General features: G+C 42.8%; 1 protein-coding gene across 1 annotated transcript in view; it reads right to left on the reverse strand.

The window, feature by feature from the left end:
* The window catches only part of LOC117748529 (dynein heavy chain 9, axonemal-like), a 143,871-nt gene that overhangs the window by 114,642 nt on the left and 11,435 nt on the right, over window positions 1–17,794 (reverse strand). Inside the window, 10 exon segments of the mRNA XM_034558362.1 lie at window positions 683–849; window positions 1,076–1,298; window positions 1,949–2,110; window positions 2,306–2,562; window positions 2,657–2,853; window positions 3,829–3,964; window positions 4,076–4,317; window positions 11,619–11,727; window positions 14,710–14,856; window positions 15,342–15,468. Coding sequence (XP_034414253.1) covers window positions 683–849; window positions 1,076–1,298; window positions 1,949–2,110; window positions 2,306–2,562; window positions 2,657–2,853; window positions 3,829–3,964; window positions 4,076–4,317; window positions 11,619–11,727; window positions 14,710–14,856; window positions 15,342–15,468 — 1,767 coding nt within the window.

Below are 17,794 nucleotides of genomic sequence, written 5' to 3' on the forward strand. Positions count from 1 at the left end.
CCAATTTCACACAAAACTAATCTGTCAATTAGACATTGTGATGAAGCATCTCCACCTATGAATTCATTATCATCAAGTTAAGATTCAATTAGCCTTGTTGGATGTGAAAGCCTTGATATGACACTAATCAGGTGAGAAGGCAGAAGGGTGACATTCTTATCTTGAGTTACAGAATCTTTATAGATGTTAACTTTATATATATATAGATATATCTATATCTATATACACACACATATGTATATAGAGGACATTGGGTCTCGTAAGCCTGTGCATTTAAACGGCAGTGGGAGGGGTGACAACAACACAAGCTGTTATACTTTCCATAAACGTGCTGATGATTATTTACTTACATTTACACTTACTTTACTTTGCTAATATTGTCGAATTTGAGAGAAAAACAATGTGATCAGAAGATTTTGCACACACGCACACGCGCACGCGCACGCGCACACACACACACACACACACACACACACACACACACATACACATACACATACACAACACAACACACAGCACTATCCCTTTTAGAATAGCTATATAATAATTAACCATGATACATAATAAATCATGTTGGATAACTATTCCTTATGAATATATGTATATATTGCACATTAATAAACACTTCAATCTGTGAAAGTAAAGCGCTCCCAGGAGGAAAAGGAGCCAATGTGTATTCTACCTGAAGGGCCCGTTGTTGCGAAAGTGCTCCCTGAAGGTGTGTTGCTCCACATCGAATGAAGCACACTTTCGACGCAGGCTGGCCACCTCGATGGCCTGCAGAGGCGCCACCTGCTGTTTGACTAAGACAGACTGCTTTTTCACATTGTTCCACTTTTCTGGCAACTCCTGCAGGTCAATAGATAGGTACAGAGATAAAGAGTAGGGGATAAAAGCAAGGGGGGCAGGAGTGACAGATGATGAATTGCCAGGAGGAAGAGCACCGAACAGGGATGGGCAATTGGAAGACACAAAGAAATAGTAGGAGAAAGGGCTCTGTCTCAGCTGAAATAAACAGAAGAAAGAATGCGTGCTAGTAAAAATGAATGTCAAGTGACTGAACATCAGTCTTTACCTCCAACTGTTTGTACACCACGTCAGGCAGCTCCTGCTCATAGACCTTCAGTAGAGCGATGGTTTGCTGAAGGGGCTCAAACATGGCATCCGTGGTGTTCTGTCTTTCCTTAACAGCCAGCAGGTGACCCAGGACCCCCACAAGGCCACCGTAGTCTCGCTCTTCCACCTGCTGGCCCAGGCCAGCCTCAGCCACATCGATGAACTTCTCCAGATCCGACAGACTGGGGATGGATGACAATGATCATTAAAAGGGACATTTGACGTGTAAACTTGGCACAATTAAGATCATTTATGCATCATGGGGAGTATTCAGGCTGTGAAACCAGATGCTAGGTGGCTGATCGCTAGCTCGAGTCAAGTAATCTGACAAATTATATGTAATTGATTGCTATAAGATAATGTTATGTTCGCTGGCTATCGTTACCTTCAGAAATGTCACCAAGTTCCGTTCAAGGGCAAAAATAATGTGCAAACTGTTTATTGACTGGTTTATGACAAGTCAAAATACGTTGAATAAGGAATTCATAATATTGTATAATTCATACCGACCCTTTCCATCATGTCAGACCTAAGCACTGGGCTATTCCTTAAAGTAGCTACATTTCTCTTATTACATCTGCTTCACAATTTGTTTGTTCAGTGTACTTTCTCAGATTATTTAAGTTGGCAGGCTATTAAGAAGCAAAAGGCTAACGGCAGGTTCATTTCACTTGTGTGCATCACTTGTCAGTGGCTATTCTAAATGCAGGTGTCTGGGCTTCACCACGAGATACACAAGAACATCCATTCAAAGTTTGCTAACATTTGCCACAATGAGCTACTGCTGTTACATCTGGTATGAGACTGGAGCATGTGTTTGGTTGTGCTTCACCTGTTGGTCACATGGTCAATGAGGTGCTGTTTGAACATGAAGCTCCACTTTTTGATGATGTTGAGCAAGGCGCTCTTCATGCTCCGGCCATCCACCCTCATCCACCCGAGGAAAACATGCACCGGCTCCAGACCCTGCACCTCCTCGTAGATCTTCTCATACCTGCAGCATGACGTCAAACAGACTTCAGTCATGTAAAGGGAAGCTCAACCTTACCCTAATGTGTATTTTTACGGTTCTTTCACCTAAACCTAATCTTCACTCAAACCTAAACCAAGTCTTCATAGAAGGATTACCAGAACAATGACCACAGAAACAAACAAACAAACACTCACTCTCCACTTGACCAATACCCACTTGTCCACCTGCTTTCTGAAGTTATCCAGGGTTGGTGGGCGCTCTGAGACGCCGTCGTCAGCATAAACCTCTTGGCTGGTGACCATGTGGCCGTACAGAAGGAACTGGCGTATGAACTCCTTCCTGTCATCCACATACAGGTAGCTGTAACGCTCCAAAGAGTTGCGAAACTCGCAGCAAGTTACCATGACGCCCTGCAAGCGTTCCATCAGGAGATGACGCATGTCTGCCAGGTCCACCATGTCCTCCATGTCTGCCTGAGGGGAAAGTGTGATCATTTTCTTGAACATGTTTATGGCAGCCATCTGCACTTCAGTTCTAGATGTTGAGGCTGCATCAGAGCATCAGTACCTGGTAGTGGGGGAAGGGACTATAGTGGGCGAGGCGTGGCACCAGTGAGGAGATTCTGAACACATCATTAATGAGGCTCTCCACCAGCTCAAGGAAACCGTCTCCTGCCCCAAACTCCAGAGATGGAGCGAACACCATGTCAGGAACCTTCAGATCCAGCTGAGCCTCAAATAGCGGGGCTGCAACCACTCTTTGATCTGGACCCAAGAGAAGGAATTGAAAACGGTTGAAGCTGGTAGAAACTCTACAACAGGAAAATATTATAGATTTTTAATAATGACTGACATTTATGTTACTTTGAGAATTCTGCAAAAAAATTAAATCTATTTATTTATTTTCTTAATGTAATTTTCTTAAACCTTCCCCAAATGTGTTCCCCAAACTGAAAACATACCACTGCCGGATGCTGATGAGGAATATCCAATATGACCAAAAGCTTCAGAACAAGGGCAAGTAAAGTTTGAGTTGAGACGGTTTTGTGAAGGTTGTATCTATTCAGTTGAGCCTTTATACAATTATAGAGGTCATTCCTATTGTGTTTATCATCAATTTCAGGGATTTTGTCAATAAATTTGTGTGAGACACAAAGAAAACTTTCCATAACAAGAGGGTCCTTGGTAATAATCTAGCAGACCTAATGTAACACTGCAGCTTCTAGAGCATTGGGTCCTTTCATCATTTCAAACCTAAGTCTTTGAAACGTATACATCTAGATAAATACATAAAAACATAATACATTTAATAATATTTTACAAAAGATTGTGGAAAAGGAAAGCCCCTGAGATATGTGTACATCAATTCAGTCAGCTCAGAAACATCCTCATCATTTAGGACTATTTGAACCTACACAAGGGAAGAGGATGAAGTGAATAGGAGGGAAAGAAGAACTGGATACAGTAGGAATCTGGCAACAATCCACAAAACTCATGCCAGCAACCAAGTCCAGATCAATTTTACGTCCAGAGCCAAACCAGACGGACACCCAATTGACCCCATAGCACCGTAGGATGTGCTGCTGGGAAGCTTCCAAGTCAGCGCTGGCTGATGATGATGATTTTGGTTCACAGTGAAACGTTTTTTTGATTGCTGGCAACATTCTGGCTTTGAGACAACAGTACCACTAACATCACTACAAATAGTACTTTTGCATTGTTTGTTCATTACACTCCTACCCGTGTTATCAAGGAAGAACTTGAGAGAACACTCAATGCTGTTGAAGAATCCATCTATGACCATGTCGTCAATGTATTCGACGTAGGCCTTCCACTCCTCAGAGGTCTGCTCGGCTCTGAACAGCTGCAGATTGCTCTAAGGCATGACAAAACCGGACACTTCACGAACCATCATCTCTACCCCATTTTGTAACGACTGTAAACACAAAGTCAAAGCAAATCCATGAGAAAACCCTTCTTTAATCACCTTTAGCAGGAAGTGGATCTTTTCTCCAGATGACCGTATCAAACTGTAAAACCTGTCAAGCCTCTCAGCCCTGTCCTCCAGACTGAGCAGTGCGTCTTTTTTGCCCTCCTTCCTGTCAAACATGGGGCTGGCCCAGGACCTCATGCAGCCCTGGATCTGCTCCACGTTATCTTTGGTCCTCTGGAGTCGGCTCTCCAGGTCACAGATGGAGTCTCGGACCTCCTGAATATACTGCCAAACACCTAGAGGGTAACGGATGATGGAGATGGTGGATCAGAGGTCAAAATAACACTATTTTATAGATGAATATAGAAGGGGAGTGTGTGACTAAAACAAGAATAATAAAGCAATTTACATACAGTATTATAGTGAACGCCAACGGAAAGATGATAAAAACTGACATTTGGTAAATACAACAGTCTTAACTAATACACTTCTCCCAGAAACTGCTCTCAGGACCCTGATTTCACCAACTTACCATGTGCCTCAATAGACTCAGAGTAGATAACACAACAAATAGGGGTCTATCTGGACACTCAAACCAACTGAGCCTTCAACCACCAATTTATTTAAGCCTCTACATTCCTGAAGAATTGACTCTATTAAGTGTTGTTTGCATGTGTTCTAGTCTTTTTTCGGTAGGGAAAATCCACCTTATGTAATTGACTCACTAAATATAGTGTGTCTTTATACATAAGCGTGCAAGCTTGAACTCTCTAACAGAGAAAACATCTGAGTTTCTATATTATATGTATAGTTGCGTCCATAATAACCAACTCTGTTCCCAGTTCTTTTGGTTTCCTGCCACATGAGCTGGATGTTGATTGTTCTGCTTGCAAAGGGATACAACAACGTTGTTGCCTTTTAAGAAAGAACCCTCAGTCATCGTACTAACTTCACTGTGCTTTGTGTTCAAGGACACACTTGGATCCTGAAGGAGAAACGGATAACGTTCCCAGTTCTCTGCACCTTCAACCTGCAGAAGAAAGATCGTGGATTCTTCAAGTCGCCGTTGGCTGTTTTCCCCACAGCCAAGTGAGAATCAGCTTGCATGAATCAGCTTGCATGAATCAGCTTGCATGAATCAGCTTGCCGTTTGTGTGGGCAGAGACAGGTCCGAGTGTGTTTGTTTGAAGTTGAACTGTCCTATTGTGTTTTTCACTGACTGTGGAGTCCCACCCAGTGCTGTGAAACATACATGTTGAGTGTGTTGCTGCTGTAGTGTTCTGTTTAGATCAGCCCCCACTAGTAAAGTTGGTAAACTGTACCGGCCCTTTAACTAACACAGTCGGTCAAGGTAAGAGTTGCTGTCTCAGATTCAACTTTCACTGGTCACTCTGAATGTAGAATACTACTTTGACTGTTGACATTTTGAGTGAACAGCAATTTTAAGACTTAAATACACAGTTTGGTTATTAGTCCCTGATCCCAGGAGGTAGCCCATTATTATTAATATATGTTAATAATCCCATTGTGAACTTTTTATTGGCTGTAAAATGGAATTAATGCTGTTTCCCCACATGTGGTATACTAATTTAAAATACATAATCCAGTGCTTGTCAGAGCCAGAAGATGTGGGTAGAAAATGGCCAAAATATTTACTTTCACCAAATAAATCGACTGCAGACGAAAATCTTCATCAGCTTTCCCTAAGTATACACAAAACCATGCACAGACACAGACACGGCACAACATAAAGCAGATCCGGCCAATATCACCACATGGCTTCTCATAAGCAAGGTGCCGTATGCTGTGGTTGAAAAGCCGAATTCATGCATGTAGTAAACACTATGGAACGCTGGAACGCTCTGTGATCCTGACTCGCCGACACATGATGCCTAGGAGTTACCGAGATGTGAAGAAACGTGTCCAAACATCAGAGAAAGAGAAGCCCTGATGTGCAATGTGTGGACGTGTAGACGTTCTGATTACGCTACACCACATCTCTGAGGAGGGGAACTAGTTTCACATGTTTAGCAGACAAGGGCAATGCACGAGAGCCGTGCTGGCAGTGACATTGAACCTGGAGGATCAGGACCTCAATGGGAAGGACCCAGCCATAGCTTTATTTCTTCTGACGTTTATGATAAGTGGTCAGTGACACAATAAGAAAAGAATACAGTATGCACTTTATTTCCATATCATTTTATCAGTGACTATGTGCAATGCAATTTTGAAATATTTTTGACTTTCAGCTCTTTTTACATTATCAGTAAAAAAAAGTGCCATATTGCAATATATATAGCAATATGTATTATATCGCATCGTATTGCAATATATCGGGATATATTGTATCATGACACCTGTAGTATCGTGAGGTGCTTGCCAATTCGGATATGATCATCATCATCGGCCCCAAATCTCTCACCAAAACCAGTCACAACTTCTGCCTCACCATTGACAACTCCACTCTGTCTCCCTCCTCTCACATCCGCAACCTCAGAGTCATGTTTGACAGCAACCTCTCATTTGAACATCACATCAAACAAATCACCAGAACCTCCTTCTTCCACCTAAAAAACATTGCCCGTCTCCGCCCATCACTTTCCTCATCTGCTGCTGAAACTTTAATCCACGCCTTCATCACCTCCAGAATTGACTATTGCAATAGTATACTTTATGGCTTTATCTTCCAAAATCCTAAACAAACTCCAATACATCCAGAACTCTGCTGCTCGCCTGCTCACCCACTCCCGTGATCATATCACCCCTGTTCTCCAGGACCTTCACTGGCTCCCCGTTCCACAACGGATCCAATACAAAGTCCTTCTCCTCACTCACAAAGTACTCCATAATCAGGCCCCCTCCTACCTCACAGACCTGCTCCATCACCACACTCCATCCCGTCAGCTCCGCTCCTCTGATGCCAATCTCCTATCCATCCCACATAGGACCAAGCACCGGACGTGGGGTGACAGAGCCTTCTCCATATCTGCCCCCTCCCTCTGGAACTCTCTCCCCAAACTCATCCGAGACTGCACTGATCTTTCCTTATTCAAATCCCAAATCAAAACCCACCTGTTCAGAACTGCTTTTAATGTGTGATTGTTTGTTTTTTTGTTTTTGTTTTCTAATCAGGGTCCGAGCGACTCAAAGTCCCTATTTATTTGTTTTACCTGTATTTTAGCTATTCTTATTTATTTATTTTTAGCTTTTAGGATGTTTTAATTATGTGAAGTGTCTTTGAGTACTATGAAAAGCGCTATATAAATTAAATGAATTATTATTATTATTATTATACACAAGCCAACTTCTCATTTCTGCTACGATCTACTGGGAATGCTCGAGTCAAAGAAACTAACAATAGTGTCAGCAGTGTCAATCAAAGCTTATGAATGACTGAACACCTCTTACTCCCGTTTCATGTTTTTACCAATGCAGAGCCTCTCAGAACTTTATACTGCTATTTTTTTAATCATATACTGTATCATAATATAGCAATACATCCTCAGATAGCTCTTACATTTGCTGTTTGAAGCAGTTCCTCAGTGACATCATTGTGTACTACATGCTACAGCAACAGTATCTGGGGTTGGTAGCAGGAGCAGTGACAGACACTCAAACCAAAAGAGCTCTGTAATCGGTGGCTTAGCATTCAAGACGTCTACAAAGAGAACACAAAATAACTCATGTTGTATATTACCACTTAAGGAATGGTTCATCATTTTTGGAAGAATCTCTGTGCTGTTTATTCTGCCGCTTGAGGTAACTGGATGTTTGCATGTTGGACAGAGCCAGGCTAGCTGTTAGGAAGTATTTATGCTAAGCTAGGCTAGCGGTCTGTATTTGACTCACAGACGAGATTGATATTGTCTAATCTTAAATATTCATTCAATTACTGAACAATTTATTTTAAGGATGCACACTTTATATCTAAAGCTGTAAAAAGGCTCTCCGTAATGCCAGAGCAGCCTATTACTCATCAGTAATAGAGAAAAATAAGAACAACCCCAGGGTTCTCTTTAGCACTGTAGCCAGGCTGACAGAGAGTCACAGCTCTGTGGAGCCGTGTATTCCTATAGACCTCAGTAGTAATGACTTCATGAACTTCTTCAATGATAAGATTTTAACTATTAGAGGCAAGATTGATGATCTCTTGCCCTCAACTACTGCCGATCTGTCATCAAGAGGAGTGGCCTTGGAAACAGCTGTATGCCCTGGTGTATATTTGGATAGCTCTTCTCCCATTAACCTAGACCAATTGTCTTCAACGGTTTCTACTTCTAAACCGTCTACCTGTCTCTTAGACCCCATCCCAACGAGGCTGCTTAAAGACGTGTTGCCTTTAATTGGCACCTCTCTGTCGGATATTGTTAATGTGTCTTTGCTAACAGGCCATGTACCACATTCCTTCAAAGTAGCTGTAATTAAACCTCTCCTGAAAAAGCCCACTCTTGATCCAGAGGTGTTGGCTAACTACAGACCGATCTCTAACCTTCCCTTCCTCTCTAAGATCCTTGAGAAAGTAGTCGCAAATCAGTTGTGTGACTTTCTACATCAGAATAGTTTATTTGAGGAGTTTCAGTCAGGATTTAGAAAACACCACAGCACAGAGACAGCACTGGTGAAAATCACAAATGACCTCCTAATTGCATCAGATAAAGGACTCATCTCTGTACTGGTATTATTAGACCTTAGTGCTGATAAAGGACTCATCTCCGTACTGGTCTTGTTAGACCTTAGTGCTGATAAAGGATTCATCTCTGTACTGGTCTTGTTAGACCTTAGTGCTGATAAAGGACTCATCTCTGTACTGGTCTTGTTAGACCTTAGTGCTGATAAAGGACTCATCTCTGTACTGGTTTTGTTAGACCTTAGTGCTGATAAAGGACTCATCTCTGTACTGGTCTTGTTAGACCTTAGTGCTGATAAAGGACTCATCTCTGTACTGGTTTTGTTAGACCTTAGTGCTGATAAAGGACTCATCTCTGTACTGGTCTTGTTAGACCTTAGTGCTGATAAAGGACTCATCTCCGTACTGGTATTATTAGACCTTAGTGCTGCGTTCGACACCATTGATCATGACATCCTACTACAGAGACTGGATCAGTCGATTGGCATTTCAGGTACCGCACTAAGTTGATTTAAATCCTATTTATCAGATCGATCTCAATTTGTATTTGTAAACAATGAAGCCTCAATGACCACCAACGTTAATCACGGAGTTCTACAAGGTTCTGTGCTTGGTGTCATGTCCAGGAAACTGTCATGTTAAGTTAATCAGTTTTGTGTCTTGTGTCCATGTTGTCTCGTGATTTCCTGTTTTTATTTTGAAAGTCAACTCTCCTCTTGTTTCAGGCAACTTGTTCCTCCCCTGTGTGTTTCTCCTCTGGTCTGATTGTCTGCCTCTCTCCTGATTGTTTCCACCTAGGCCCTCACCCTGTGTATGTATTGTCTGCGTCTCCCTTTGTCCTGTGCCAGTTCGTCTTGTCTTTTGTGCCAGAGAACCAGCCATTTCCATGGAATTCACCAGTTACCAGGTCAGGTTATTTTGTTACTTTGTTCCTATTTTGCTTTTTTGCTATTTTGCTTTTTGCTAGGGATGGGCAGTCTGAAATTAAAGCAGCCGTTTGACAGTGTGTCGAAGCACTAGCACAATACCTCAATGTTTCAATCTCCCATTTCTGCAGTAAAAGTCAATTAAAACTCATTCACAGATTTGATTATATATATATATATATATATATATATATATATATATATATATATATATAACCGTTATCGATGTTTTTTACATTGCAATAAAACCAAATGCTGGTCAATCATATGAAATGACGTTTTCCTGATGGGATTCGATCCCTCCCTCTCAGAACGGAAAAGTTTATCATGAATATGTGTTACCCACTAGACTATAAAGGAAACCTTGCAATATGAACATTTTTTGTATATTATTAAGGTCTTAAAGGTTTATGCCAACAGATACAGATGGTGAACGCAGTATTCCTCCAATACTCGCCATAACTCCCAATTCTATCAATTTCCTCTCTCAAACCCCACATTGTTGATTGACACTCAGTATGTAGCAGAGAAATACTGCGTTCACACCAAAAGTGTTGCGAATATTCGCAACACTTTGTGTGAAAGCAGTATTAGGCACCAACACGTTCAAGCTGTCAAATGTGTCAAACCAATGAAACGCTTTCTGAAGCACCAGTGATGTTCAAGGCTTCGGACGTCATCAGTCACATGACCGTTGTCATTTGATACAAGCTCCGACACTTTGAGTCGAAACATGGCGCTTCAGTAGACTGACTCAAGCTTTGGAGCTCTGGTATCGTTTGCCCAGTTTAGTTTCTTTGCTACTTTGTTTGTTTGTTCCAGTTTATTAAACTGAAATTTTTTGTTGGAACTTTTCCTCGAGTCGTGCGTTTGGGTTCAAGTCTTTGTTCGGTCATGACACTTGGACCAATTTTATTTACTTTTTATATATGTTTCTCCTCGATGGACTGGCGGCCTGTCCAGGGTGTCCCCTGCCTTCGCCCTACGTCAGCTGGGATAGGCTCCAGCGACCCTAATGAGGATAAGCGGTATTGAAAATGGATGGATGGATGGATATATGCTTCCTTTGGGCAACTTTATCAGGAAACACTCCATAAACTTTCATTGCTATGCTGACAATACTCAATTATATCTATCGATCAAACCAGAGGAGACCAACCAGCTCGGTAAAATTCAAGAATGTCTTAAAGACATAAAAACATGGATGACCTGCAACTTCCTGATGATAAACTCAGACAAAACTGAAGTTATTTTACTGGCCCTGAACACCTCAGAGATCAATTATCTGGTGATGTGGTTTCTGTAGATGGCATTGCCCTGGCATCCAACACCACTGTAAAGAATCTTGGCGTTATCTTTGACCGAGACTTGTCCTTTAACTCCCACGTTAAGCAAATCTCAAGAACTGCATTTTTTCATCTATGTAACATTTAAAAAATCAGGCACATCTTGTCCCAAAAAGATGCAGAAAAGCTGGTTCACGTGTTTGTTACTTCCAGACTAGATTACTGCAACTCCTTATTATCAGGCTGCTCTAATAAGTCTCTTAAATCCCTCCAGTTGATCCAGAATGCTGCAGCTCGTGTACTCACAAAAACTAAGAAAAGAGATCACATTACTCCTGTATTAGCTGCTCTGCACTGGCTCCCTGTAAAATCAAGAATCACATTTTAAATTCTTCTCCTCGCCTACAAAGCCTTGATTGGTGATGCACCATCATATCTTAAGGAGCTTGTAGTACCATATTGCCCCACTAGAGAGCTGCACTCACTAAATGCGGGGCTACTATAGTTAGGGCTGAATCAGGTTTGCCCTGGTCCACGTAGCGCGGCATCAACGTTCAACATGTTGCACAAGGAGCTGAGTGGCGTGCTCGTCGGCCACACTCTGGTGTGCACAGGTGAATGTGTGTGTGTGTGAGATGTGTGTCATCGGTGTTGCTATTGTGGCGCATTGTAGGAGATGCTATGTACCATTACACCCATACTTGTATGGTACTTATTTTGATTGACCCAGAGTATCTGATAATTATCAGTGTCCTGACCTTGGCTGTTCCAGGTCAGGCGCTCCTCAGCCTTTTTGAGCTGAGCGTCAATGTCCATGAGCTGGCCGTGAACCAGAGGATGCTCCACGTCGAGCACACAGTGCATCACCTGCAGTCAAACAGCAGGAGAGAGAAACAGAGAAAGGTGTGATGAGATCTTCAGCTCCCATTAAGCGTTTACAGAAATATCATTTTAATAACTTCTGTGTGGCCTTTCAAGCCCCGAGCATCGAGATGGGATGTCATCCTCATTAAAGTCATTGTTTCTGTATCTTTCCATGTGGCCATGACTTCATTAGACTTGAACTTTAAGCTACCTGAAGCAATGAAGTGCTGCATTTGTTATAGATGTAATCATCTCTGAGTCTTTTGAGAGGCTCAGTTAATTACTTGTTTTATGCTACATTGAAATGGACATTTTGCCCCAAGACCGACAATAGAATGATGTGTTCATGGAAAAGAGAAGCATATTTCATGCACTAATTCTACCAATGAAATCATTTTCAATTAAGAATAATCTCAAATCAAACCCATATTGTCACGCTCAGACCTGGAAAAAGTCATTCGTGCACTAATTTTCTCCCGACTCGACTACTGTAACTCCCTCCTTTCCGGCATGAATCCAAAATCCATTTCCCGCCTCCAACTAGTCCAGAATGCAGCAGCTCGGCTTCTGACTGGTTCTAACAGACGGCTTCACAATACTCCAGTCCTGGCCTCTAACAGACGGCATCACATGACTCCAGTCCTGGCCTCTAACAGACGGCATCACATGACTCCAGTCCTGGCCTCTAACAGACGTCTTCACATGACTCCAGTCCTGGCCTCTAACAGACGGCATCACATGACTCCATTCCTGGCCTCTAACAGACTGCATCACATGACTCCAGTCCTGGCCTCTAACAGACGTCTTCACATGACTCCAGTCCTGGCCTCTAACAGACGGCATCACATGACTCCATTCCTGGCCTCTAACAGATGTCATCACATGACTCCAGTCATGGCCTCTAACAGATGTCATCACATGACTCCAGTCATGGCCTCTAACAGATGGCATCACATGACTCCCTGTTTTGTTTTAGAATTGATTTTAACATTTTGCCGATCACTTTTAAAGCACGCCTGGGTCTGGCCCCAAGCTACATCGTTGAAATGTTAGCCCCATATGAGCCAGCTCGCAGCCTTAGATCCTCCGGTGGGGCCCTTCAAGGCCCTTCAAGGCCCTTCAAGGCCCTTCTGGCCGTTCCAAAGTCAAGGCTTAAATCAAAAGGCGTGCTGTTGCCATCAGAGCCCCTCGACTTTGGAACGACCTCCCTGAGGGGAAAGGCTTGCAGAATCAGTAGCTTCTTTTAAATAACTTCTTAAAACCCATTTTTATAGAACTGTTTTTAAGTGATGTCATCCTTTTATGCAGTTCTTTGGTTCCCCTATTTTAGTTTGTCTGTTCTGCTTTATTTTGTATTTTTCTATTCCATTATTGTGTTCATTGCCTATATGGCATGGTCTCCTTTGCCTCATGTATTTCTGAAATGTTTTTTACCTTGCTTCAATGTAGAGCACTTTGTAAACTCTGTTTTTAAAGGTGCTATATAAATGTTATTATTATTTAAAAGCATACACAATGCACATCCTCATTAGCATTATTTCCGAATAACATTAAAATATGTCTGTTCATTAGAGGGGCTGCACGGTGGTGTAGTGGCTAGCACTGTCGCCTCACAGCAAGAGGGCAGCGGGTTCAATTCCCAGTCGGAGCGGTCCTTCTGTGTGGAGTTTGCATGTTCTCCCCGTGGCAGCGTGGGTTCTCTCCGGGCTCTCCGGCTTCCTCCCACAGTCCAAAGACATGCTGCAGGTTAATTGATCTCTAAATGTCCCATAGGTGTGAATGTGAGAGTGAATGGTTGTATGTCCCTACATGTGCCCTCGATGGACTGGCGGCCTGTCCAGGGTGTCCTCTGCCTTCGCCCTATGTCAGCTGGGATAGGCTCCAGCGCCCCCGCGACCCTAATGAGGATAAGCGGTATTGAAAATGGATGGATGGATGGATGTAATGGCTACATGAACCTCCTCTCAGCTGTGCTGCAGGGGAACAAACAGTGGTGTTTGTCAGTTAGTGGCACAGCCAGTGAGGATTGGTTCATGCTGGTGGGGAGCGGTGCCAGTCAAAGCAACACAAGCTGTTTTAATGTGCTTCATGTATTGTACTATTATAATCAACATGAATACCATTGACAATCAGTCACATTATCCTGACCTTTACCCCCAAACACGTGGGCAGACCATCCTTGTGTTAGAAGAAGGGGTAGCAACTGTCGGGGAAAATCCTCACTAGTCCTTCTGACAGTAACATATGTAACTTCGGGACATCAATGATGACCGACATGTGGGTTCATCTTAGTGGACAAGCCAAACATATGGATTATAGAGGGTCGGGGCAGTTGAGATAGAGAAACTGTATCGGCATCGTTGAGTAGATCAAACACAGTTATTTGTCTACGCTTTCGTAAACGTATAAAGGACGGAGATCTTGGTCTGAAACGTTAGCAGTAATTTCTGACAACCTTACGAGAAGGCTCAGAGATTCCTGTTCCATTCAGCTGAAAGTTTCAAGACTTGTCTGTACTAGGGCTCATGGTTGATTCCTTGTAAACTTGTTCTGGTAATAAAGTGTTAAGACAACCATGCTTAAAGTACTTTTGATTTCTCACAAGGTAACGGAACATTAATTTCCACCACAGCAACCACCTCAGTCTTAGCCAGCACAAGAAAGCTAATGGCTCACTCTCTGTGTGCAGCTGTCAACGAGCTAACGTATTTCACACTGAGGGTTAAACTGTAAACTGAATCCACTGTTCACATGCATATCACACTGTGAGGGCGGATCTGTATGGGTCATGGGTCAACAACCTTCAGTTTGACCAATATCAGGGTCACTCTAAGAAGCAAAGCGAACACACCCTCAACAAAGCAATTAGTTATCAGTTGGATCATTTTAAAAGGTTATTGCACAAACAAATCCAAGAGGCTTATTGTGAGAAGGGATGAAGCTGGAGCACCAAACCATTCTGCGTGTAGCTAAACCTAAGCCAACCTTGTTGTATCGGCCCACTGTGATCTCCAGGTTGGCCACGTACTGCCACAGCTGCCCCCTAGTGGTGTAGATCTGCACCGCGGGTTCAGGGATGGCCTCTGTCTGTCTGGCCTCCAAGTACTTCACTTCCCTCAACACAGACGTCAGCTAGGAAGAGGTAGGAAGGGAAATTAGAAGCACTGCAAGCCATATCAAGACATTTACAACACATTGGGGTTTCCATTTATCAGCCAGGTTTGCCGATAGTGTTTGCCAATATTCAACAACTTGACTTTCCAGCCCATTTTAATTGTTCTTTTTTAACTAAAATATTCAGTACTACAGTTCTGATGTTGTTGGTGAAAAATGTTCCACCAAAAGTCTGAATAATGAGATGTAAGTGAGCAATTCTTATGAGCAGTGTGAGACACTGCCCTTGAATGAAAGATTGAAATACAAATGTAATTAATTAAAAAGATGAACTATATAAATATGTATCCTCTTGTGCAGCTGCAGGCAGATATGACACTTACTGGAAGAGATATCTTGATCTGTCACCAAACTAATAAATCACTCAAATCCTGTCCACAGTACTCAAACGGATTACAACAGTGACACATCTATCAGCCTGTCGGGCATCACTGTCTTCAGACCTGCGGGTTGAAGTTTACTGAGATCAGCTGAGTGTCTGGGTCCCTGCTGATTAATGGAAGGCTGAGGTTGTACTGAGAACTCTCGCCCACGGACTCTGTCCATGCCTCATACAGGTTGGTGGAGCATCTGGAATAACAAACACATGGAACACAATCAAACTAAATATCATCAATTATCACAGGAGAACATTGATTCATATTCCTATTAAATGGCTGAGAATTTTTTTCACTCGGCCACGGGCGTGAAAACGGTTCACATTGTAGAATGTGAACCGTGCTTCCTGGTTCTCGAGCAGTCCAGACGCTTTTCTGCTTGCTCCTCTTTTTTCTGCTTGCTCCTCTTTTTTCTGCTTGCTCCTGCATTTCTTCTGCTTTTATTTATTTATTTTTTGTGAAAATCTATGAGGAGATTACTCAATCTTCTCAACGTGCCCGAAGGAGTAATACAAACAAAGTCTCCCTGTGAAAGCTGTCGGATATATCAACAAGAAATGTGTGTGCTACAGGGACGGATTTTTGCCTTAGAAACCGAAAAAGGACTTCAGGAAACGCTCCCAGCGGAAACCAGTGGTAAGAAGTCCACATTTACTTCCAAAGGAAAGGGTGAAAAAACTTCCACTTACAACCTAAATCTAAATGATACTGTGTCTTTTCCAAGACTCTGTAAAGACACTTATAATGGACTTGGTGCTAAGCCGAAGCGAAGTCACAATGTTGGTATCAATGGAGGATACGTAACATCACCCGGAATAAAGTTGACGAACAGATTTTTACCACTGTCAGAGCCAAATGTGACTGAGTATTACAAACAGAGAGGAAACTATAAAACCACTGAGAACCATGAAGCCAGTACAAAGCAGCAGATCGATAGAATAACTGCCGAGTGTCAAGGTCAAAGATACTCTTGTGCTTGGAGGCGGAGCCATATCTAATATAAACATAAACAGAACAGCTACTTGCAGCTATCCAAGTGTCTCTGACATCACAAAAATACTTCCTGAGGAAGTGTCAAAACACCAAGGGGTGAAACAGCTGATTGTGCACGTGGGTGCTGTGGATAACAGAAACATGGCTGTCCAAAGTCTGTGAATCCAGAGGACTGCACTTCATTGACAACTTCAATTATTTCTGGCAAAGAGGCGATCTGTTTAAAGGAAAAGGCCCACACCTGAACAGAGGTGGAGTGAGACGACTGACAGATAACCTCCTCCACGCTCTGAGGCATCAGAAAAGGTCTAGACCAGATCCCGTGCTGCCACCGAGAGAAGAGAGGAGCGAGAGAAGGGCTCCTCCCTCGCCACCCAAGGCCCCAGCGAGGGATTCGACCACAGCGGCTCCTACAGCACTGGGCTCTCTAAACGAGCTGTAAGACAGCTGCAGTACATCCAGAACACTGCTGCTCGAGTCCTGACTAGAACCAGGAAATACGACCATATTAGTCCAGTGCTCAGGTCTTTGCACTGGCTTCCTGTTGCTCGGAGAATAGACTTTAAATCAGCTCTGCTTGTGTACAAATGTCTTCATGGTCTAGCACCAACGTACATGTGTGACATGTTAGAGCCAGATGAACCATCTCGAGCTCTGAGAAGCTCAGTGAGTGGTCTCCTGCTGGTCCAGAGTCAGGACTAAACACGGAGAGGCTGCGTTTCACTTTTATGCTAAAATCTGGAACGGTCTTCCAGAAGATGTGAGACAGGCATCAACTCTGACAATGTTTAAATCCAGGCTGAAAACGGTTCTATTTGACAACTGAAAGAATTTGATATGCACTCTTCGCTTTTAATATAATTAATTAATGATTGTTTTTATGGAATGATTTTATTTGCCTTTTTGTAATTGTATGTAGCTGTAAAGCACTTTGAATTGCTTTGTGTACGAATTGTGCTCTATAAATAAACTGGCCTGGCCTTGCCTAGCAATTAAAATAAGTCCAAAAAATAAAACGGCTAAAAGGCATATGATTGAGACATTGTCCCCAATCCCTGGAGGTTGTAAACAAAATGAGAGGTGTGATTGGCTCGTCAATAGCACACAGACAATAACGCTGTGGAGGTGGGTTAGATAGGCCGGGGGGGGGCGGGGGGTAATATGACGATAAATGCTGATTCATTTGAGAGAGACAGGGAACAGAGAATATGTCAGGGCTCGGTACAGCTATATCAATCTGTAAATAGCCACGATTATGATGAGAACTTCAGTGCGCACTGTGGTCTCCTTATTGGATTTCTGCTGTGAGCTTCATTTCCTGATAGTGGCACCGCAGACGCAGAGGCAATCAAATGCCTTGGTCATGGCCATAAATCACACTGCATTTTGTCTGTGGGGGTAATGAGTAAGCATGCCCGTCCTGTTCCCAACTGGAATAGGTATAATAATGGAGGCATTCATCGGAGGCAGCGGCAATGATTATTACAGCATAACAAGGGATCTAATTTCTGATGGGAGTAAATTGA

This window comes from Cyclopterus lumpus, chromosome 19 (assembly GCF_009769545.1).
Source record: "Cyclopterus lumpus isolate fCycLum1 chromosome 19, fCycLum1.pri, whole genome shotgun sequence".
NCBI classification, from domain to species: Eukaryota; Metazoa; Chordata; class Actinopteri; order Perciformes; family Cyclopteridae; genus Cyclopterus; species Cyclopterus lumpus.